This window comes from Heterodontus francisci, chromosome 19, assembly GCF_036365525.1.
Source record: "Heterodontus francisci isolate sHetFra1 chromosome 19, sHetFra1.hap1, whole genome shotgun sequence".
In the NCBI taxonomy this organism is placed as follows: domain Eukaryota; kingdom Metazoa; phylum Chordata; class Chondrichthyes; order Heterodontiformes; family Heterodontidae; genus Heterodontus; species Heterodontus francisci.
Window position 1 is genome coordinate 57,210,402 of NC_090389.1, and position 24,594 is coordinate 57,234,995.

Below are 24,594 nucleotides of genomic sequence, written 5' to 3' on the forward strand. Positions count from 1 at the left end.
CCACACCAATTTTAACTTAACTGCCTCTGAAATGGCATAGCAAGTCACCCAGTTGGCTTACTTACGGGCAATAAATGCCAGCCTTGCCAGAAACTCCCATATGCTGAAAATGGGAAGAACAACCCCCATGCCCAGATGAAGCTGACAATACTGCAGTCTCTCTTTTGGGAGAGAAGAGAAAAGCCTGTATTTCCAGGTGGTCGATTGTGACGTGCATGTAATATGAATTTCTGTAATGGTTAAATGAGAATAATTTTGCAGGCAATAGGCTTTACAGATGCTTGATAATCTCTTTGATGCTTATAATGTTCCACAATTGCCTTAATTTCAGAAGAATTAGAATATTTTTAATTTCCTATAATTCCTAAATCTCTCCATGTACTGGAAGTAATTTAAAAAGAGGGTAGTTCCCATGGACTGATTAAATTTATTTCATACGAAAAATTTCTAGTTGGATCATGTTCTATCATCAGTGATTTTTTAACAATTTTATCAGAGGCAGCCACTCTGTTTTGTTTTGTTACACGGTAATATGAAGAAAACGCAGATCTGCAGCTGCATTGATCCGTGACACGTTCTGTTAGATGTTGCTGGACTTCATTAGGTTCCAAGAATGCAAACTTTGCCTTTAGATTGTGTGGCTACTTAGCCATTCATAGAAACCTAGGAATAGAACTTGTGCCTTTGTTGTTCAAGAAATTGTGCAGGATTCAGAGTGGTTTTCTTGTTAAAAAGGGAGGAAATAAATTTTAAAAATTTTCTAAATAGAGAGATAATTCTTTCTCTCTCCTCAGTCTGAGATATTAACTCTTCGGGGCACTATTCCCTGGGCACCAGTCCCCTTCTGTACCTTATCCAAGTGGCTATTCCTCATGCATGAACCTTGACTGTAAGTACTGACAGCTAATTCTGCCATGGGGTCATAATGGCTGCACCTGATCCTCTCTCCATATAACACTGCCACTGGTGGTTACTGGGGAACAGTCAGAAGCAGCAATCCTGCCCCATTTCCGTAGCCCTAAAACAGAGGCAGTGAGATCAGTTGCAACCTCTCTACCACTATCTTGGTTAAAATTAGCCAACTCAACACAGATCAGGAGTGCAACCTTGGACCTACCTGATCTGTGTGGACCAGTTATTTTCAATGAATGAAGGAAATGTTATTCTACACTTAGTTTAAAAGGAAAATTTCCCCAGGTACTTCAAAGCTTACAGTACAGTTTCATAAAGAGTAGACAAGAATACTAACCGTAAAATATTTTAAATATCTACTAGGCAATTGAAGTGGACTATGATCCACTTAACTGGATACTATAATTATGATCAGGTGTGAATTCCATTGAAATCTTGTCACTGAACAGTGCAGCATGTTGATGCAAAAATGATGTCATTTGTAATTCTGCATCATTATTGAATGTTGATATTTACCAATCCCATATGCTATAGCAATCTTTTCTGTTGCACAAATAAACAAACACAGATTGATTTTAAGTTCCCTGCATGGCAGAAAACAGGTGAGGTGGGCAGTTAAAGTAGACTTACTCCCTCCTTTTCTGCCTCTGTCTGGCAGACTACAATATTAAGTTAGACACGGGAAGGGCACCCTCCTGAAACCAGTGAACTCTTTTAAGTATGCCGATAGGGCTCCAGTGATGTCATCATGGCCCATTCTGCTATTTTAACTTGAAGTTTGAGCGGGTGAACAGTGATAGCTTTCCCGACAGGCCAAATCTCCAGCCCCACAGGAATCCTTGTGGCTACCTCTCCCTTAACAGGGATTCCTCTCCTGGAACACTTGTGCCCAAGACTTATTTCCATGGCTCTTCAGCGGCACCTTCATGTTGCCCAATTTTGATGGCTAGGCAACTGCTTCCTGCTGACTTCCTGGCCCTTTTGGTTGATGTCAGTGAGTCGTATGTTACTGAGGCCCGACCGTTAAAGTTGGCCAAGCCTGCCTCCTGCCACACCTGTATGAGCACTGGGCTTGCTCTGTTGTGCTCCAGCTGAGAATTCAAATCAAGCACAATATATGCCGGCGCTTTTCATGGCAATACAATTTTATTATTTGTTACAAATAAGTTAATTGTAAGGCTGCACACTTCAAACTATATGCTTATTTTAAATTAGTTGCAATTTTGAATTATAAAATCTATCAACCAGAAATAAAAGGGTTAACCAGCTATGTCACGGTCTTAAACATATTCTGTCAATGTTGCTGAACCTATCTGGAGTCAGCTACCATGGCAACAAGCCCGATCAGTTTTCAGGACAGAATTGCCTCCAGACTTCCCTCTACTGTGCGAGCTCCATCAACTGTGTTCTGTTCTTTTAATGCAACCATGCATATTTAAAAGCCCAAAAGTGCATACTCTTCATTGAACAGTTTTCTGGTTCTCCTTTCATATATGAAATTGTGTACTATTGGGCAATAATTTCTCACATCAGTGTTAAAATCCATTCAACATGCGATCATGTTATTCTGCTTTGAAACCAAGTTTGCTTCTGAATTTATAGCTAGTTATGCATGCAATTAAAAGCAATTTGTAAAATATGGAGGCTGCAGGTTAACTGACAAAGATGGCAAGGTGTGGTTTGGAGCCCATAACCTTCCAATCCATAGGCCAGAACATTACCAACTAAGGCAATATTTGATACAGTTAAGTCTACAGGTAAGCTTTTAATTTATTTTAAATCAAACATAGTATCAAACATCACAGGCATGCAGGTAAGTGATTGGTTTGGGAAGAAGCAACCAGTTTGGTGAGTATCTGGTAAGTGACTAAAGTAAGTAAAATGGGTTAGTAACTAAAGTGAAGAGAAAGGTAAGATCTACAGTTTTTTTTATAGTAAGTATTGTTTTTTAAGTAATCGAGGTCCCTAGTGTAACTAATCTCTAATTTTTGAGTAATTTAAGGGAGTAAATTAAGGGTAAGTCATGGCAGCACAGCTCGGCAACATGGAGTGCTCCTCCTGTGCAATGTGAGAAGTCAGGGTCAATTCCAGTGTCCAGGGCGAACACATGTGCAGGAGGTGTCTCCAGCTGCAGCTACTCGAGATCCGCATTTCGAATCTGGAGCGGCGGCTGAGGACGCTGGAGCATCCGCGAGACTGAGATCATCGTGGATAGCATGTACAAGGAGGTGGTCACACCGCCGGTAAAGACTGCTCAGGCAGAAAGGGAATGGGTGACCGCCAGGCAGAGGAGGTGAACTAGGCAGGTAGTGCAGGAGTCCGTTGGGTCCGTCTCCCTGTCTAGCAGATTTTCCGCTTTGGATACTGTTAGGGAAGATAGCTTCTCAGGAATGCAGCAAGAGCCAAGTCTGTGGCACCAAAGGTGGCTCAGCTGCACAGGAGGGGAGGAAAATGTGTTGGAGAGCTATAGTAATAGGGAATCCTATTGTAAGGGGTACAGATACGTATTTCTGTGGCCACAAACGTGACTCCAGGATGATATGTTGCCTCCCTGGTGCTCGGGTCAAGGATGTCATGGAGCAGCTGCAGGACATTTTGAAGGGGGAGGGTGAACAATCAGAGGTCGCGTTTCTCATTGGTACAAACGACATCGGTTGAAAGCATGAGGTCCTGCAACAAGAATTTAGGGATCAAGGTAGCAGATGAAAAAGCAGGACCTCCAAAGGGTGTAATCTCTGGATTACTCCCAGTGCCACGTGCTGGTGAGTATAGGAATAGTAGGATAGAGCAGATGAATGCGTGACTGCAGAGATGGTGCAGGAGGGAGGGCTTTAGTTTCCTGGATCACTGAGTCTGTTTCTGGCAAAGGTGGGACCTGTACAAGTTGGACAGGTTGCACCTGAACCAGAATGGGGCCAGCTTCCTTGTAGGGAGGTTTGCTAGTGTGGGTGGGAAGGGGGGGGTTAAACTAATTTGGCAGGGGGATGGGATACAGAGTGGATGTAGAGAAGGGGGTGCTGCACAACCAAATATATGAAAAACTAAGGCAGCCTGGAAGGTAGAGCAAATATAGACCTGTTAAGGCACAAGTGAATAATGCAAGGCTGAATTGCATCTATTTTAACACAGAGTCTTGCAAGTAAGGCAGATGAGTTGAGGGCGTTGATTACCACGTGGGAGTATGATATTGCTATCACAGAGACATGGTTGAGGGAAGGGCAGGACTGGCAGCTCAATATTCCAGGGCATAGAATCTTCAGGTGTGATGGGGGGATGTAAAGGAGGAGGTGGCATTGCCCTATTGATCAAGGAGTCGATTACTGCAGTAAGGAGGGATGATATCTTAGAAGGTTCCTCTAATGAAGCCATATGGGTAGAATTTAAAAATACAAAGGGGGCAATCACTTTCCTAGGAGTGTACTACAGGCCTCCAAACAGTCAGGGAGAGATAGAGTTGCAGTTAGGTAGGCAAATTTCAGAGGTGTAAAAATTGTAGTGTAATAATAGTAGGGGATTTCAACTTCCCCAATATTAACTGGGATAGTCTTAGTGCAAAAGGCTTAAAGGGGGCTGAATTCTTAAAGTGCATCCAGGATGCCGCAGGGGGCATAGATTTAAGGTAAGGGGCAGGCAGTTTAGAGGAGATTAGATAGGATTGAAGGCCGGCACGGGCTCGGTGGGCCGCAGGACCTGTTTCTGTGCTGTATAACTCTATGAAGAGAGCTTTTTGAGCCAGCACGTAGAAAGTCCTACAAGAGAAGGGGCGGTACTGGACCTCATCTCAAGGAATTAAGCCGGACAAGTGGTAGAAGTGTCAGTGGGGGAGCATTTCGGGGATAGTGACCATAACTCTAAGATTTAAGGTAGTTATGGAAAAGGACAACGATGGACCGGAAATAAAGGTACTAAATTGGGGGAAGGCCGGTTTCAATATGATAAAACAGGATCTGGTCAAAGTGGGAGCAGCTACTTGTAGGAAAGTCTACATCAGACCAGTTCAGGACCAACATGTTCCCGTAAAGGTGAAGGGTAGGACCACCAACCCTGGATTTCAAGGGATATATAGGATTGGATAAGGGGAAAAAAAGGTGGCTTCTGGCAGATTCAGAGGGCAGAAAACAGCAGAGGCTATAGAGGAGTATAGAAAGTGTAGGGGGGTACTTAAAAAATAAAATAAAAAAGTAATTAGGAGAGCGAAGAGGTGGCATGAAAAAACACTGGCAGGCATGATAAAGGAAAATCCCAAGGCGTTTTATAAGTATATTAAGGGCAAGAGGATAACCAGGGTAAGAGTAGGGCCCATTAGGGACCAAATTGAGTCTAACAGCAGTGTTAGGGAAACTATTGGAAAAAGTTCTGAGGGACAGGATTAATCTCTACTTGGAGAGGCAGGGATTAATCAAGGATAGTTAGCATGGCTTTGTCAGGGGGCAATCATGTCTAATAAATTTGATTGAATTTTTTGAGGAGGTGACTAGATGTGTACATGAGGGTAAAGCAGTTGATGTAGTCTACATGGACTTCAATAAGGCTTTTGATGATGTTCTGCATGGAAGATTGGTCAATAAGATAAGAGCCCATAGGATTCCGGGCAATTTGGCAAATTGGATCCGAAATTGGGTTAGTGGCAGGAGGTAGAGAGTGATGGTTGAGGGTTGTTTTTGCGAGTGGAAGCCTGTAACCAGTGGTGTACCACAGGGATCGGTGCTGCGACCCTTACTGTTTGTAGTGTACATTAATGATTTAGACGTGAATATAGGAGGTATGATCAGTAAGTTTGCAGATGACATGAAAATTGGTGTCGTAAATAGTGAGGAGGAAAGCCTTAGATTACGGGATGATATAGATGGGCTGGTAAGATGGGCAGAGCAGTGGCAAATGGAATTTAATCCTGAGAAGTACTAGGTGATGCATTTTGGGAGGACTAACAAGGCAAGGGAATATAGCAGGATGGTAGGACCCTAGGAAGTACAGGGACCTTGGTGTACTTGTCCACAGATCACTGAAGGCAGCAGCATCGGTAGCTAAGGTGGTTAGGAAGGCATATGAGATACTTGCCTTTGTTGGCCGAGGCATAGAATATAAGAGGAGGGAGGTTATGATGGAGCTGTGTAAAATGCTAGTTAGGCCACAGGGGTACTGTGTACAGTTCCGGTCACCACACTATAGGAAGGATTGCACTGGAGAGGCTGCAGAGGAGATTCACCAGGATGTTGCCTGGGCTGGAGCGTTTCAGCTATGAGGAGAGACTGAAAAGGCAAGGGTTGTTTTCCTTAGAGCAGAGAAGGCTGAGGGGGGTCCTGATTGAGGTGTACAAAATTATGAGGGGCATTGATAGGTTAGATAGGAAGAAACTTTTTCCCTTAGCGGAGGGGGGTATAGATTTAAGATAAGGGGCAGGAGGTTTAGAGGGGATTTGAGGAAAAATTATTTCACCCAGAGGGTGGTTGGAATCTGGAACACACTGCCTGAAGAGGTGGTAGAGGCAGGAACCCCCACAACATTCGAGAAGTATTTAGATGAGCACTTGAAATGCCATAGCATACAAGGCTATGGGCCAAGTGGTGGAAAATGGGATTAAAATAGTTAGGTGTTTGATGGCCGGTACAGACATGATGGGCCGAAGGGGCTGTTTCTGTGCTGTATAACTCTGACTCTATGACAAGTTACATGTCTGTAAACTATGTGTACTTGTTCAAATTAAACTTGAAGTTAAGATTTGAAAAACAAAAATTGCAATTCCCGGTCTAAAAGCCGAAATTTTCATGTGTGCATTGAAGACGAGCTGCCTTTCCTGCCACCAGCATCAAAATCATTGACATGGTGTATGATTTTCAGTGGTCGGCCTTGCAGCTCATTGGTGACATATACGTGGAAAATCTAATAATTATTATATGTTGAATATTTTTTCAAGGCCACAAAGAACATCAGTAAGTTTCTGATTGCGTAATGCACAATTTTAACTTACAAGGTTTAATGCAGTACAGTAAGCTTTGGGATTCTAACATATTCAGTGTTTGATTTGGTCCCTGAAAATGAGCTTACATTGATACCTGAGCCTAGATTTTCAGGTATGAATGGAGTTTATTTATAAATTGAAATGAGTGCAAAATGTAACTTAATATACGAATTCCACATAATTTTCAGTAGTAAGCTCATTAGCATAATTAATTATAGCTTTATGTACTGCTTTGACTTTGTGAAGGAAGGTAGCCCAGTGATGGAAAATTTAGGTGAAGTTTAATGGGATATGAACACTTAAAAGCCAGAAATTCTTGACAACCTTAGGAAAGGCTAAAAAAAAAATCAATTTGTTGGTAGCTTTTATGAAGGCTGAAGTTAGAAGGAAAAGAAGTGGTGGCCAAAAATGAAGAGAAAAGAAAACCAGTGTGAAGGCATGCAAGAGTTTGCAGGTAAGTAGCAAAGCAGCTCAGCAGCCGATTACTCCCCACCCACCGTCGCTTTCATAAGCTGGTGAAGTGGAGCTTTTTCTGCATGGAAAGGTTGCCACTCTAGGAAACTATTTCCATATGCTGTTAATGCTGTAGCATATCTGCCTCCATCTGTTTCCAGATTAGAGGCCAAAGCTGACGATTACTGCAGTGGCTGTGCTAGCCTGTAGTTACTGTTTGCTGCAAGTACACTTGCAGCAGGTGGCACAGTTCTGGATCTGGCTCCCTGTGAACTTATTTCCCATGGTCATTGCTGGGTAGGTGTGCCAGGGCCTGTAGATGTAGTGGTGGCATCTTAATATGCACAGCCAATCAGGCCCTGTTGGTTGTTGATCACCCAGTCATGTTTTTCTTCACATGGTGTCATTTAAAGCATGGCATACTGTTGCTTGGATAATTTTGATGCTTCCAATAAAATAATACAATATTGTGATTCATCACTGCTTCATATACCAAGTTTATGCTATTGGGTCTGCTGTCATGACGTACCATGGTAATTGGTTGCTCTGCACGCACTAATCTTTGAACAAAGTGAGGTAATGTGTATCTGTCTTTTGTAGATGCAGGTGTGAGTATCAAGTGGCACAAAACACCTCTAGTGCAGTCTTACAAACTTGGTATTCCTCTGTTGTTCCCCTGCTTCTACCAAAAATCTTGTTCATGGGGGAATTCCCTTTTGGAAACCCTGACTCCAATGGAACTGTAGAAGGGGAAAGATCGTAGGACAGCAATTGGCACTAAGGATGTTAAAACCTAAAGTGACAGTAAAGATAAAATAGTGGATGTGTCCTAAAAACTGTTAACTGAATCTTTGTATTATGCCTTTTAAACAAATTCATGTATAGAGCTCGTTCTTTAGTAATCCTGGATGCCCCTGTAATACCAACAGGTATGCCAGTCAGTGTTAAGGGTGCTTAAGTGCCAGAAAGTCACAAAAGCAAAATTATGTGAACGCACTATAATTAAAACCTTGCTGTGAAACTCCCACTTTCGGTTCATTCACTGTCAGAAATGCATGTGATGCATAAAGTGGATTGAGATTCAGATTTCTGCTCAGTTTTCAGATCAGGTTGTCCAGTTTATACCTGTTTGGCTTCTTCGATAATCAGAAAGTCTGCCATCTTGTCTGAGCAATGTGGTTTTTTTTTTGTGAATTGACTGCAGAATGTCACGTGCTCGATTGTTGATTATGAAAGATAAATGTGCATGACTTAAAAATGTAACCATGTGCTTGTTTCACTTTTTAAGTTGAATACTTTTAATTCTTCAGATTGTATTAGTCTTCCATTGACATTGGGTTAAATTAGCAGATGGATTGAATTGTCTAAATGTTTTAGAATTCTACGCTATAAAACAGTACATCTGATGTTTTTGGAGGTTTTTCCCTAACAAATACTGTCCATAACATTCTATTGAAGGAAGAACCTAAGTTGAGAAATTCTGGAGCAACAGCAAAAAATGAGGAGACTCATGCAAGCGTTGCTTACTCTAATTTCTTGAGGCCTCCCTGTCAATACTGTTCTGCAGGTCACCATTTACTTTTGAGCCTTTCCCTGTCCTCAATTGCTTGAAGTTGAACTTCAGTCCAGTTCACACCTCGGGTCTGATTTTCTCTCTTGCCAGTAAGCAATAAAGGTCTTGGGACCTTGTTTCCATTTCAAACTTCAAAGAACACCTCAGTTGGGAGTGAGAACATAGTGTCTAGTGAACCATGTACGTGCTGTCTGGAGACATGTGCATTGCTGAATTTAAATCCAGGTCTCCTACCAATTGATGTACTCTGATACTGTGCATGATTAGGCCACCTTGGATTTATGTATCTAGCTCTGTCATTGAATTGCCTCATTTTTAGTGAATGTTACTTCTCTGAAACGTAAAGTGGGACATTTTAAATTTGATGTTCCTACTGACTAGGTAGTGAGAGTGGTTTCTCGGAGAAGTCTGAGAACCAGACGGTCCTGAACCTTGTTTGGAGAAGGATATACGAATATTGAAGGAAGTGTAGCAAAAAACATGGAGAATAGCTGGTCCTTTGGGACTGTCCCATCTTGGCTTAGTGTAACTTTTGAGCACAATCGCCCCCATTCCCCTCTGAAACTGCTACATGGCGACTTAGTAGAGGTCAAAATACAGAGACCAATTTAGGAAAGAAGCTCTGGGAAATTTCCAGTCTGAACCCCAAATGATGATCAAGTAAGTTCCTGGAGACCACGGTGACACAAGTCTCAATGACCTGCTGTCCTTGTATATGTAGAGATGTTTGCCACAGATTTTGTCTTGTAAAATAGTATTGTTTTAACCTTAATTCTGTCAGTGAGCCGTTATTGCACATTTAATGTTCTGTGATATATAACAATAGCAGTAACAGTTTACAAATTGTAGTTTTGTTTTCTGTATTAGGATACCAAGATTGCCTCATTGGAGAGAAATATTAGGGATTTAGAGGATGAAATTCAAATGTTGAAGACAAATGGAGCTCTGAGTACTGAAGACCGTGAAGAAGAGCTTAAGCAGATGGAAGTTTACAAGAGTCATTCAAAATTCATGAAAAATAAGGTGATATTTTCTTTTTGAATTGGTATAAGATTTGTAAATAATCACATACAGGTGCCCTGTTGAGGTTTCCTGTTCTGGTCGTTTCATGTACTGATCACTTTGTGCTAATTTAAATAATTTAACAGAATAATAACAATTTGTTTATGGTTTCAGGAAATGGTCATATGCTCTTTTTATTTTGAGGAGCTGTGTGTACCACTCATTAATAACGTTATTTCCAGGCTGGCCCTGATGGGCCAGATGATCTTTCCCTGACCCTCATTTTCATATGTTCCTATAAGGATATTGTCACTTAAAATTATATTTACTATAAATGTGACTGCATAAATAAGGTTAGATAGATATGGCAGGGCAGGTGGTGTGCCATGATTGCAACATGTGGGAGTTTGTGGAAAGCATTGCAATCCCAAACAACCATATCTCTGGTAAGTGTCTGCAGCTTGAACAACCTTGGTGGAGGAGCCTCAGCCCATGACTTCGACAAACAGGTACAAGGTATTTGCTACCTGTGTGGATAAGAACAAGGACTGCAGAATGAATGGACAAACTGATCATAGCTCCATGGTGCAGGAAGCTATTCAAGTGGGGAGCATGAAAAGGAACGTGGTAGTGATGGGGAGAGTATCGTCAGGGGAATAGATGCTGTTCTTTGCAGCCATGACTGGGAGTTCTGAAGGTTGTGTTGCCTGCCTGGTGCCAGGGTTAAAGACATCTCCGCACAGCTGGAGAAGAACTTGAAAGGGGAAGGATCTGGTTGCCGTGGACCACGTAGAAAAATACAACATATGTAGAGCTAAGAATGATGCTCTGCTGAGCATGTTTGAAGAGTTAGGGTCTAAATTAAAATGCAGAATATCAAAGGTAATCATTCCTGGATTATTACCTGAGCCACGTGTCAATTGGCATAGGGTCAAGCAGATTAGAGAATTAAATGCGTGGCTCAGAATGGTGTGGGAAGAAGGGGTTTCGATTCATGGGGGAACTGTTCCTTTGGGATGGGCTCCACTTAAACTGGACTGGGATCAGTGTCCTGGTGAATTATATAACTAGGGCTGTGGATAGAGTTTTAAACTAAAAGTGGGAGAGGAGGAATCAGGTGAAGGGCAATTTAGAAATCTGAAGAGAAAAGCAAGGCAATATAGCAGTGTAGCGATTTGGGTAAAGACAAGCAGAGTGCGACAGGAGGAGCAGAGAGTTTTACGCTAACAGCACATCAGCGAATAATGTCCATGAAAAGAATAGTATTAAAAAAAATTAAAGGCTCTTTATCTGAAAGCATGAAACATTCGTAATAAGATTGGTGAACTAGCAGCACAATAGCGATAAATAATTCAGATTTAATCGCATTACAGAGACATGGTTACAAGGTGACCAAGGTTTGAAAATATTCCAGGTTAACACACCATTTCAAAAGGACAGACAGAATTGAAAGGAGGAGTAGCAGCCCTGGTAGTAAAGGATGATATGAGGATGGCAGTGAGAAAGGATCTTGGCTCAGTAGAGCAGGGAGTCGAATCAGTATGGGTGGAGATTAGAAATTACCAGGGTCAGAAACGCTGTTGGGAATAGTTTATAGGCCCCGAGTAGTAGTTATACCGTTGGACAGAACATTAAGCAAGAAATTGGAGCTAGTCATAATCGTGGGAAACTTTAATCTTGATATAAACTGAACGAATCAAATTAGTAAAGGTAGTCTGGAAGATGTGTTTGTAGAGTGCTTTTGAGACAGTTTCCTGGAACAATACGTTGTGGAACCAAATAGGGATGAAGCTATTTTAGATCTAGTATTGTGTAATGAAGATTTAATTAGTAATCCATAGTAAAAAAATCCTCTGGGGGGGGGGGCGGGGGGAAGTGATCATAATGCACTTGAATTCCATATTAAGTTTGAAAGCAACATACTCCAGTCCCAAACAAGGATCGTAAACTTAAAGCCAATTACAAAGGTATGAGGGGAGAGCTGGCTAAGATTGATTGGGTAAATAGACTAAAAGGCATGGTGGTAAATAAACAGTGGGAAACATTTGATGAAATGATTCAATATGTTCAACAAAAATACATTACATTAAAAAACAAAAACTCAGCAAGAAAGATCCATCCCTGGCTGACTAGGGAAGTTAAGGATGGTATTAGATTAACAGGACAGGCTTATATTTAGGGTCCTACCAAATTCAGTCATATTTTACAAATTTCTTAGTCACAGTATTTTAAGCATTGTGAATTTCACGTATTTAAATCATAAATTTCACAGTGTGGCAACAAACCATGAAAATGATCTATTTAAAACAAAAAAAAACTGGAGGTTTCTGGTTTCAAGTGGCATTTATTGTATACTCAAACTATTGTAAAAGGCTGACTGTAAACAGGTCGCATTCTTTACTTAAGACAATGGTTGAATGTGAGCATGGAGCAACCTGCAACTGTCTCTTTCTTCATCCTCCTGTCTCTGTGCTGTGAACACCTGTCTGTGTTAGACACAGCTCTGTGTCCGCAGTGTTGGAATTGTCAGGCAATGCGCATGTGTTAATCTGAGACTTCATCTCCTCGCAGTATGTCGTAAAAACTTTCGGTAGGTAGTCCTGTCAGTTTATTTGCACTTGGCAAGCAACCACCAGTTTGTTGAATGAATACCTGCAGCTTAGGGTGGTCAAGTTTTTCCGATGGAATGTTGGCACTTGAAAATACATCCACAAGTTCCATTGTAACCAATTGACAATTTTCTGGGCTCTGTCGTCGTCTTAAAAAGAAATGAAATCGTTGCTTGTTTTTGTGCGTGTTCGTTTTCCAGCAGTGCGGTGTTGAATGCTATCTTTCTACTGTGATGGCTTTTAGGCTCTAAGTGGCACTGAACCATTGCCTGCCATGTGTGGTCCAATGAAATATTGCAGCTTGTACAAAACACTATTCCACTATTGACATGCAGAATTCAGCTTCCCAATTCTTTCACTCAATGTGCTACAGTAATGGTTGTGGCCGTTTTTGAATTGCTCATTCTGGCATTCTCACTTGTCTGCTAATACTTGAGACTGCTACTTTCAAAAGTGCACCGGAAGCCCTCCCTCAATTGCCAGTCAGTGAGTTGAACCTTCTGTCAATCACTAAAACACACAAAATTCACAACATGCGTAGCAATCAGCAAGGTGAGCCTTGTGTCAATGAATAAAACGTGCAAATTCACAAAATGGCAGCTTGCACAGAAGATCCAAGATTTCACAATCCATGATGCATTTTTTGCAGCCATGAATTTGGTAGGGCCCTACTTATAATGTTGCATAGTCGTAAGCCTGATGATTGGGAGTGTTTTAGAAACCAGCAAAGGGTGACCAAAAAGTTGATAAAGAGTAACAATAGAATGAGAGTGGGCTAGCCAGGAATATAAAAACAGCTTGCAAGAGCTTTTACAAGTATATTAAAAGGAGAGCAGCTAAAGTAAACATTGGTTCCTTAGAGGGAGAGACAGGAGAAATTATCTTGGGGAATGAGGAAATGGCAGCAATGTTCAACAAATATTTTGTCTGTCTTCACAGTGAAGATACATTACATACCATCAATAGAGGGTGACTGAGGGGCTAATAAAAGTGGGGAACTTAAGGTAATTGATATCAGCAGGAATAAAGTATTGGAGAAACATAAGGGACTAAAAGCTGACATCCCCAGGACCTCATGGCCTACATTCTAGGGTTCTAATAGAGTTGGCTGCAGAGATAGTAGTAGATGTGTTGGTTATAAATTTCCAAAATTCCCTAGATTCTAGAATGGTCCCAGCTGATTGGAAGTTGGCAAATGTAATGCCGCTATTAAAGAAAGGAGGGGGGAGAGAAAACCAGGAACTACAGGCCAGTTAGCCTGACATCATTTGTCAGGAACTCTATTATTAAGGAAGTGCATTACCAATGCACTTAGAAACTCATAGTATGAAAATAGAGTGAACATGGTTTTACAAAAGGGAAATTGTATTTGACAAATTTATTAAAGTTTTTTGAGGATGCAACTCATAGGGTAGATAAAGGGGAGCCAGTGGATGTAGTATACGTGGATTTCCAAAAGGCATTTGATAAGGTGCCACACAAAAGGTTAATACACTAGATAAGGGCACATGGAGTTGGGGGTAATATGTTAGGATGGATGGAGGATTGGTTAACTGGCTGGAAGCAGAATGTAGGGATAAACAGGGCATTTTCAAGTTGGTAGGCTGTGACTAGTGGAATGCCACAAGAATCAGTGGTGGGGTCTCGGCTATTTACAATTTATATTAATGACTTGGACAAAGAGACTGAGTAATGTATCTAAGTTGGTTGACGATACAAAGTTAGGAACAAGGAACATAGGAACATAGAAGGAGGAGTAGGCCATTCAGCCCATCAAGCTTGCTCCGCCATTCAGCCCATCAAGCTTGCTCCGCCATTCAGCCCATCACGCTTACTCCACCATTCAATATTATCATGACTGATCATCTACTTCACTGCCTTTTTCCTGCCGTATCCCCATATCTCTTTATGTCATTGGTATTTAGAAATCTGTCAATCTCTACATTAAACGTGCTTCCACAGCCCTCTGGGGTAGAGAATTCCAAAGATTCACTGTCTTAAGTGGTTTCCCCCTTTTATTTTGAAATGGTGTCCCCTGATTCTAGACTCCCCAACCAGGACCTGTCCATTCCTTTAAGTGTTTTGTAGGTTTCAATGAAATCACCTCTCATTCTTCGAAACATGAGAGAATACAAGCCCAGTTTCCCCATTCTCTCTTCATAGGACAGTTCCGCCATCCCAGGAACAAGTCTGGTGAACCTTCGTTGCACTCCCTCTATGGCAGTAATATCCTTACTAAGGTCTAACCAAGGTTCTATACAATTGAAGCAAGACTTCGCTACTCCTGTACTCAAATCCTTTTGCAATAAAGGCTAACATAGCATTAGCCTTCTTAATTGCTTGCTAAACCTGCGTATTAGCTTTCAGTGACTTATTGACAAGGACACCCAGGTCCTTTTGTACATCTACACTTTCTAATCCCTTATCATTTTAAGAAATATTCTGCACATCTGTTCCTCCTACCAAAATGGATAACCTCACATTTTTCCACATTATATTCCATCTGCCACGTTCTTGCTCACTCACTAAGTCTGCCCAAATCCCCTTGAAGCCGCTTTGCATCTTCCTCACAACACATATTCCCACCTAGTTCTGTGTCATCCGCGAACTTGGAAATATTACATTTGGTCCCCACATCCAAATCATTGATACATATTGTGAATAGCTGGGGCACAAGTATGAATCCTTGCGGTACCCCAATAGTCATTTTTAAGGCAGAGGTAGATAGATTCTTGATATGCAAGGGGGTGGAAGGTTATTGGGGGTAGGTAGAAATGTGAAGTAATCAGTTCAGCCATGAATTTATTGAATGGCGGAACAGGCTCGAAGAGCCGAATGGCCTATTCCTGCTCTTAATTCATATGTTCGTATGCCACAGCCTGCCAATGCGAGAATGACCCATTTATTCTTACTCTCTGTTTTCTGCTTGTTAACCAATCCTGAATCCATGCCAGTATATTACTTCCTATCCCATGTGCTTTAATTTTGCTGACCAACCTCCTGTGGGGGACTTTATCAAAAGCCTTCTGAAAATCCAAGTATACTACGTCCACTGACTCCCCTTTATCAATTCTGTTAGTAACATCCTGAAAAAACTCCAACAGGTTCGTCAAACATGATTTCCCATTCATAAATCCATGTTGACTAGGCCCAATCAGATCATTATTATCCAAGTGTCCGTTTATTACATCCTTTAGAATAGATTCTGACTTTTCCTTTAATACTGATGTAAGGCTAACAGGTCTGCAGTTCCCTGTTTTCTGTCTCCCTCCCTTCTTAAATAGTGGGGTGACATTTGCTACCATCCAATCTGCAGGAACCGTTCCAGAATCTATAGAATTTTGGAAGATGGTCACCAATGCATCCACTATCTTCATAGCTACTTCTTTCAACACTCTGGGATGTAGAATATCAGGTCCTGGGGACTTATCAACCTTCAGTCCCATTAATTTTTCCAATACAACCTTCTTACTAATAATTTCCTTCAATTCCTCATTCTCCCTAGTCCCTTGGATCTCTAAGTCTGGGAGATTTATTGTATCTTACTTTGTGTCTGTCTTCACTAAGGAACATACCAACATATGAATTAGGAGCAGGAGTAGGCCCCTCGAGCCTGCTGTGCCATTCAATAAATTCATGGCTGAACTGATTACTCCTCATTTCCACCTACCCCCGATAACCTTCCATCTCCATTGCTTATCAAGAATCTATCTACTTCTGCCTTAAAAATATTCAAAGATTCAGCTTCCACTGCCTTTTGAAGAAGAGAATTCCAAAGACTCACGATCCTTTGAGAGGAAACATTTCTCCTCATCTCTGTCTTAAATGGGCGACCCCTTATTTTTAAACAGTGACCCCTAGTTCTAGATTCTCCCACAAGGGGAAACATCCTTTCGACATCCACCCTGCCAAGACCCCTCAGGATCCTATGTGTTTCAATCAACACGCCTTTTACTCTTCTAAATTCCAGCGGATACAAGCCTAGCCTGTCCAATCTTTCCTCGTAAGACAGCCCGCCCATTCAGTCTAGTAAACCTTTGTACTGCCTCCAACACATTTACATCCTTCCTTAAATAAGGAGACCAGTACTCCAGATGTGGTCTCAGCAATACCCTGTATAACTGAAGCATAACCTCCCCACTTTTGTATTCAGTTCCCCTTGCGATAAACGATAACATTCCATTAGCTTTCCTAATTACATGCTGTACCTGCATACGAACCTTTTGCGATTCATGCACTAGGACACCCAGATTCCTCTGCATCTCCGAGCTCTGCAATCTCTCACCATTTAGATAATATGCTTTTTTATTCTTCCTGCCAGAGTGGACAATTTCATACGTTCCCACATTGTACTCCATTTGCCAGATTTTTGCCCACTCACTTAACCTATCTATATCCCTTTGTAGCCTCCTTATGTCCTCTTCACAAGTTACTTTCCTACCTATCTTTGTGTCATCAGCAAATTTAGCAACAATACCTTCGGTCCCTTCTAATTCATTTGTATAAATTGTAAAAAAAAAATTGAGGCCTGTTGCCAACTTGCCAACCAGAAAATGACTTATTTGTGCCTACTCTCTGTTTCCTGTTAGCTAGCCAATCTTCTATCCATGCCAATATACCCGCTACACCATGAGCTTTTATTTTCCACAGAAATCTTTGATGTGGCACCATATCAAATGCCTTATGGAAATCTAAGTACAGTACATCCACTGTTTCCCCTTTATCCACAGCACATGTAACTCCCTCAACGAATTGGTTAAACATGATTTCCCTTTCACAAAGCCACATTGACTCTGCCTGATTATCGTGAATTTTTCTAAGTGCCCTGCTGTAACGTTTTTAATAATAGCTTCTAACATTTTCCCCATGATGGTTGTTAAACTAACTGGCCTGTAGTTTCCTGCTTTCTGTTTCCCTCCCTTTTTGAATAAAGGAATTACATTTGCTATTTTCCAATCTACTGGAACCTTCCCGAATCTAGGGAATTTTGGAAAATTAAAAGCAATGCATCACCTATCTCACTATTCACTTCTTTTACGAGCCTAGGATGAACTCCATCAGGACCTGAGGACTTGTCAGCCCACAGCTTCAACAATTTGCTCAGTGCCACTTCCCTGGTGACTGTACTTTTCTTGCTTTCCTCCCTCCCTTCCATTTCCTGATTTTCAGCTATTTCTGGGATGTCACTTGTATCCTCTATAGTGAAGACTGATGCAAAATACCTGTTCAATTCCTCTGCCATCTCCTTATTTTCCATTATTAGTTCCCCAGACTCACTTTCTGTAGGACCAACGCTCACTTTGTTAACTATTCTTTTTTAAATATCTCTAGAGACTCTTGCTATCTGTTTTTATATTGCTAGCTAAGCTTTCTCTCATACTCTAATTTTCCCTCCTTATTAATCTTTTAGTCATTCTTTCCTGTTTTTTTTATAGTCTGTCCAACCTTCTGACCTGCCACCCATCTTTGCATAATTATTTTCCTTTAAGTTTGATACTATTTTTAACTTTTTAAGTTAACCACAGATGGTGGGTTCTCCCCTTGGAATTTTTCTTTCTTGTTGGAATGTATCTCTTCTGTGTATTCTGAAATATCCCCTTAAATGTCTGCCACTGCATCTCTAGTGACCTATCCCTTAACCAATTTTACCTCATTGCACAATACCAGGTCTAGTATAGTCTGCTCTTAGGTTGGCTCCAGACGTGCTGTTCTGAGAAACTATTTCGAAAACATTCAATGAACTCCGCATTTGGCTACCTTTGCCCATCTGAATTTTCCAGTCTCTATATAGATTAAAATTCCCCATGATTTTCATCGTACCTTTCTGACAAGCTGCCATTATTTCTTCCTTTATACTCCATCCTACCATGCGGTTACTGTTAGCGGGCCTGTACACCACTCCCACGAGTGACTTCTTGCTTTTATCATTTCTCATTTCTACCCAAACTGCTTCTACATTCCTGAACTTGGGTCACCCCTCTGTATTGTGCTAATACCATCATTAATTAACTGATTAGTTGAAACAACAGAGGGATTGAGAGTCTGTTTTTGAAGTGAGTGATTAAGGTGGTTTTCAAAAGGAGGTGAACTGTTCCCGAAGGGAGGGAACTATTTATAAGGACGGATACCTCGTGGGCAAGGAAGGGAACTGTGATGGAGAGCTGTTTAGTGGGAATTGGGTTGAGAGCAGGATGTGGGTCTTTTGGGAAAGAAGAGAGGGCATGGGGGGAGGTTGCCTAGATCGAAGACTTTTATATAGATAGTCAATTCTAATTAATATGTAGACTGCAGAAGGTAAATAGGCCAAAGACGATCAGCTGAGCTGTCATGTTTGGTTTTGTTTAGTGGAGAATGAGCAAATCGCTTGATGTTTCTTTAGTTTCATTTTTCACTTTCATTGTACTTAAACTGACACGTTTCACTTTGAAGTAACAGAAACGTAAAAGAAATAACTGTCCTTGTGAATGCCTCACTGTCATTCTCAGCAGATTCTGTGAATTTGCCCATTCACGGATTGGATTTTGTGCTGGAGGTGGGGCTCCTGGCACTAGGCCAAAAAGGCAAGGGAATCCCTGCTTGGTCTTGCTGTCCTGGGGGGTAGGGTGTTGGGTGGGGGGGGTTGCCCATGGAGTGAATTAGTTCCTGGTGGAGGTAGTCGGTTGGCCAAAAATAGCCCACGGAGGAGCAACCCCCCCCCCGCCCCCAAACCAAGCCCACAGGGGCGGCGCCTCATGTTACAAGATGACCTCCCTGCATGGGGGAGATCCCCTGCTGCTGGCAAGATCCCAGCGGTGGTGGGAAGAGGCCATTAATTGGCCTCTGGGCGGGAAGGCCGTCATTGGCCTATCCTGGCCCTGGGAAGATCTCTTGGCCACTGGTCCTCCGCCACCGGTCATGATACTTCATGCCCTCCCGCCTCATGGGACCACACACAATCCAGTCTCGTGTCAGTTATGAAGTTTACCTTGGCACAGTAAAAATATAAACTTGCTAACTGGGTTGTAATTTGGGCTTTGAATTTTTTGTTAACAGAATTTAAATGCTGTGTTCATAAAATAAATGTTGGACAAAGTGGAAAGATTGTGGCAGATGAGCAATAACGAGGCCCATGAAAGCATTGCCTCAGGCTTTGCATTTTTGTAGTTCTTTATAAGCTATCTCTGAATCAAAAAATGCTAAGTGTTATTAACCTTTGAACTTCACTAATTGAGTAAAATAACCCAACAGAAAGACTTGGTATTACTTCGATTTTTAAAGCAGTTTTCAGAAAGCAAGTGTTCTACTTAAAAATTTATAAAAAGGACTTTCAACAAAATGAGCCTATCTTGTCCCTCGTCAACACAGTAACATTTTGATGAAAGTCTACAAAGCTCTTTCACCAGATCCATCCATAACTAATTTTGTGTTTTATGGGTTCTTAAAAATGTTACAAATCCCTCCATTCAGCTGGTGACCTTTTGAGGTGGAAGTAGTATTTGTTTTTCTGCCCTTAATGTTTTCTCTCATAAAAGGCCTATGTTCACTTTGTATAAAAAGAATAGATAAAAAAAGAAACCTGATGGCCAACAGTTGTAGAACAAAGGTCTTTTCATTGAGTATGAGCTTTGGGTGCAAATAATCCCTTGGTGCATTGTTCTGAATATCTGCTTGAGGAATTGAAGAGTCCCATGCTCTACTGTCTTGGGCCTTAAGCTGTCTTTATATTAAATTGGCACCAAATGGATTTTTATATAAATTTCAAAATAATACATTTTTTCATCTGTTTTTTATTCATTCAAGGGATGTGGGCGTCGCTGGCCAGGCCAGCATTTATTGCCCATCCCTAATTGCCCTTGAGAAGGTGGTGGTGAGCTGCCTTCTTGAACCGCTGCAGTCCATTTGGGGTAGGTATACCCACAGTGCTGTTAGGAAGGGAGTTCCAGGATTTTGACCCGGCAACAGTGAAGGAACGGCGATATAGTTCCAAGTCAGGATGGTGTGTGACTTGGAGGGGAACTTGCAGGTGGTGGTGTTCCCATGCATTTTCTGCCCTTGTCCTTCTAGTTGGTAGAGGTCGCGGGTTTGGAAGGTGCTGTCTAAGGAGCCTTGGTGCATTGCTGCAGTGCATCTTGTAGATGGTACCCACTGCTGCCACTGTGCGTCGGTGGTGGAGGGAGTGAATGTTTGTAGATGGGGTGCCAATCAAGCGGGCTGCTTTGTCCTGGATGGTGTCGAGCTTCTTGAGTGTTGTTGGAGCTGCACCCATCCAGGCAAGTGGAGAGTATTCCATCACACTCATGACTTGTGCCTTGTAGATGGTGAACAGGCTTTGGGGAGTCAGGAGGTGAGCTACTCGCCTCAGCATTCCTAGCCTCTGACCTGCTCTTGTAGCTATGGTATTTATATGGCTACTCCAGTTCAGTTTCTGGTCAATGGTAGCCCCTAGGATGTTGATAGTGGGGGATTCAGCGATGGTATTGCCGTTGAATGTCAAGGGGAGATGGTTAGATTCTCTCTTGTTGGAGGTGGTCATTGCCTGTTGATCCTGTCTACTTTTCTGATCATAGCACCGCAGCCTCACAGCTCCAGCGACCCGGGTTCGATTCTGGGTACTGTCTGTGCGGAGTTTGCAAGTTCTCCCTGTAAACCGCGTGGGTTTTCGCCGGGTGCTCCAGTTTCCTCCCACAGCCAAAGACCTGCAGGTTGATAGGTAAATTGGCCATTGTAAATTGCCCCTAGTGTAGGTAGGTGGTAGGGGCATTGAGGGAAGGTGGGGATGTGGTAGGAATATGGGATTAATGTCGGATTGGTATAAATAGGTGGTTGATGGTCGGCACAGACTTGGTGGGCCGACGGGCCTGTTTCAGTGCTGTATCTCTTAATTTTTTTTTTTATGTCCACATTTATAATGGGAACTGGCTGTGTAAACCTGTCTTGTTTAATTGCTTCTTCATACCACTGGAAGCACTGCAGTAGAGGTCGTGCGCAATTACAATGTGATAAAATTACGTAGGCAGTTTTGACTAAATGTGGGCAATTAAACGACTAACAGGAGGAGAATAACGTATGAAAATTCCCATCCTGAATGAGGGGGAGCCCAGCAAGTAAGTGCAAAGGACAAGGCTGAAGCACTCGCAACCAGCTTCAATCAGAAGTGCAGGGTCGATGATCCATCTCTGCCTACTCCTGAGGACCCCACCATCACCGATGCCAGTCTTCAACCAATTTGATTCACTTTATGTGATACCAAGAAACAGCTAAGTGCACTGAATACAGCAAAGGCTATAGACCCTGAAAACATCCCAGCTGCAGTGCTGAAGGCTTGTGTTCCAGAACTAGCTGCACCTACAACCAAGCTGTTACAGTAGAGTGACAACACTGATATCTACCCGACAAAGTGGAAAATTGCCAAGGAAAATCCTGTCCACAAAAGGCAGGACTAATCTAATCCAGTCAATTACCACTGCATCAGTCTACTCTCAATCATCAGCAAAGTGATGGACGGCATTGCTGATAATCCTATCCACTGACACTTGGGGCTGAATTTTATATGAGCGCCGCACTGTGCGGCAGCGCTCTTTGAACTTGGCAGTGTGCCCACATTCAGCAGCCGCCGCTGAGCCCCCGCGGTATTATGCGTGGGGGCTCATTAGCATCACTGCGACGAGCCGCGCCCCTCCCCACCATATTACGTGGAGAGAGGTGGGACATCTGGCGCAGTGAGGAACCATTTGACATCTGTGTAGCAGGTGCCAGGGCCCTATTTTAAGGGCCCCAGCACCTGCTTCCTGACAGCTGTCAAAGAAATACCGACTTCGCTGTTCAAGAGTGAGGCTACTGTCAATCTGGCAGCAAAGCAGAAAGTACTGGTGAAACTCAGTAGGTCAGGCAGCATCTGATGAGAGAGAAGCTGAGTTAACTTTCAGGTCTGTGTCCAAGTTCACAGACCTGAAAGTTAACTCTGCTTCACTTTTCACTGATGCTGCCTGACCTGCTGAGTTTTCCCAGCATTTTCTGCTTTGCTGCCGCATACTTCCTCTACTGTGTCCCAGTGTCCTGTGAAGTTGTGATCCTCCTCTTCCACTCAACTGTAATATTCCTTCTTGTAGGTGTACTGTACTTGGGTGAATAATCTTAACGTTGCACATTCCAGGACATGAGACTTAAATGTACCATAAAAGGCAAATAGACAACAGAAATAAAACCATAATTGAAGAATATTTACATACTATGGGCTTCTAATCATCTGACTGTGAAAAGCCACAGACTCATATTCACTTGGAATCAGTATTCATTTTTCTGCTAACTGTTATGTGAAAATACATGTAACTGAATTAAAAGATCTTTGTTAAAAAACAGGAAAATATGTGCATATTCTAGCTGCATTGCCAACTAGCAATATTACACCAATAACTATGATCAGCTGCAGTAGAAGCAAAGTGTTCGTGAACATGTGTTAATGAGTAATAGTTGAAAAACGATAACAATAGCACACATTTCCTCACTAGCCCTGCATTGGTTTTCAAACATGTGAAAGACAAACCTTGCAGTCAGAAGTTAGAGCACTTACATGGTGGAGTTACCGCTGCATTTAAAGGACCACACCAAAAGCTGAGGATGGCAGAGGGGTGCTCTTGGGTGGCCCCACAGTGCAGCAAAGCCTCCATGCTCACTGTCCTCCAGGCTGTGCGGGCAGGGCGGGAGGTCCTTTTCACCAGCAACGGTCTGGAGTCAAGGCAGTCTGGCTGGAAATGACAGAGGAGGTGAGTAGCCATGGGGCCATCCGACGTCAAAGGGCCCAATGTTGGAAGGGGATGAATGAGCACTCCTCCAGCCAGTCAAGGCCCTCTAGGCCTCGTGCTCACAGGGTAGGAGCGCCAAAGTCATCCACAGTCAAAGGCCAATCAGATCAGCAGCCTTCCTCCGATCAGGCTGCTAGCGCAGAGGTTGCACCAAGAAGGGACACGCAAGCATTTACAGAAAACACATTGACACAAATGGGAATGCGCGAGTGTCACAGCAATGTAAATACTTCTTTCACTAAATGTTCCTCGCCAACATGTGTGTCCTTTTCTCTGTGTGTATGATGTGTGCCAGCATGTAGCGCCAATGTCACATCCATGTGCACCATTGGCCCTTCAGGAGAGCCAACGTATGCAGTAACATCTTTGCCATGCCACCATTACTCATGAGCGTCTCCACAGATGCAGTGACATAGACATTGGCTCAGTCAGCTGCTGCCTCTAATGGTTTACACAGGGATGGTGCAGATGTGGACTGGTGCACAGCAGGTGAGCGAGGGTGATGTGTGGCTTGCAGAGGTCATGTCAGTTCCTATAGAGCAGACAGGCTTTGTCTGATAAGCCATTGCCATACATCCCTAGCTCGCTGCAAGTCCTGCGTGCAGAGCCTGAGTGCCATCTGTCCTCCCATGCGCCTTTCCTGTTGTAGGTCCTCAGCGTCCTCCTATTCCGAGGAGGAATTCTGTTGACATCTCTCCTCATCATGCCAGACCTGGCCCCCATTGGGTGCATAGTTGTGCAGAGCAGGAAATAAAGGAGCTGGCCTTTTTGGCCCATAGTACAGGGCATCACCCTATCCATCCAGGCATTGGTGGTACTCTTTCAGCATGCTGATCTCCTGTTCAGTGGTGGCTCATGTAGCTCAGTGGCTGGCGTTGTATCTCTCCTCTGCAGCAGTGGTGGAGTCTCTTACTGGTGTTGGGAGCCATGTCTGCAAAGGATAGCCCTTATCTCCAAGAAACAGCCCTTCCATCTGAGCCAGTTCAGTGAACAGCGGTGGCAGCCGGGACTGGCACAAGACCCAGGTGTCATGGCAACTGCCTCAGAAGCAGACACATATTTGCGTGAAGCATCTCCGGTGATCACATACCAGCTTCACCAAGATTGAGAAGATTCCTTTAATGGTGATGTCTGCAGGTGGTAGCCTGGTGGGAGGCCTGATGGCCACATGGGTGCAGTTTATGAACCCTGAGGCCTATAGTTATTCCGGCAATGGTGCTGAGACCGATGGCCCTCTGGGCCTGGCTGTGAGAGTCCGTCCTGAAGCCGACATACTCACTGGCCTTCCGGTGCAGGGCATCGGTG

At 42.8% G+C, this 24,594-nt stretch overlaps 1 protein-coding gene across 5 annotated transcripts in view; it reads left to right on the forward strand.

Annotated features, from left to right (window-relative positions):
* Window positions 1-24,594, forward strand: part of LOC137380089 (ERC protein 2) — a 966,513-nt gene that overhangs the window by 214,365 nt on the left and 727,554 nt on the right. For all 5 annotated transcript variants that reach the window (XM_068051709.1, XM_068051708.1, XM_068051713.1 and 2 more), the window contains one exon: window positions 9,765-9,920. In XM_068051709.1, the coding sequence (XP_067907810.1) occupies window positions 9,765-9,920 (156 nt within the window). The remainder of the gene's footprint in view (window positions 1-9,764; window positions 9,921-24,594) is intronic.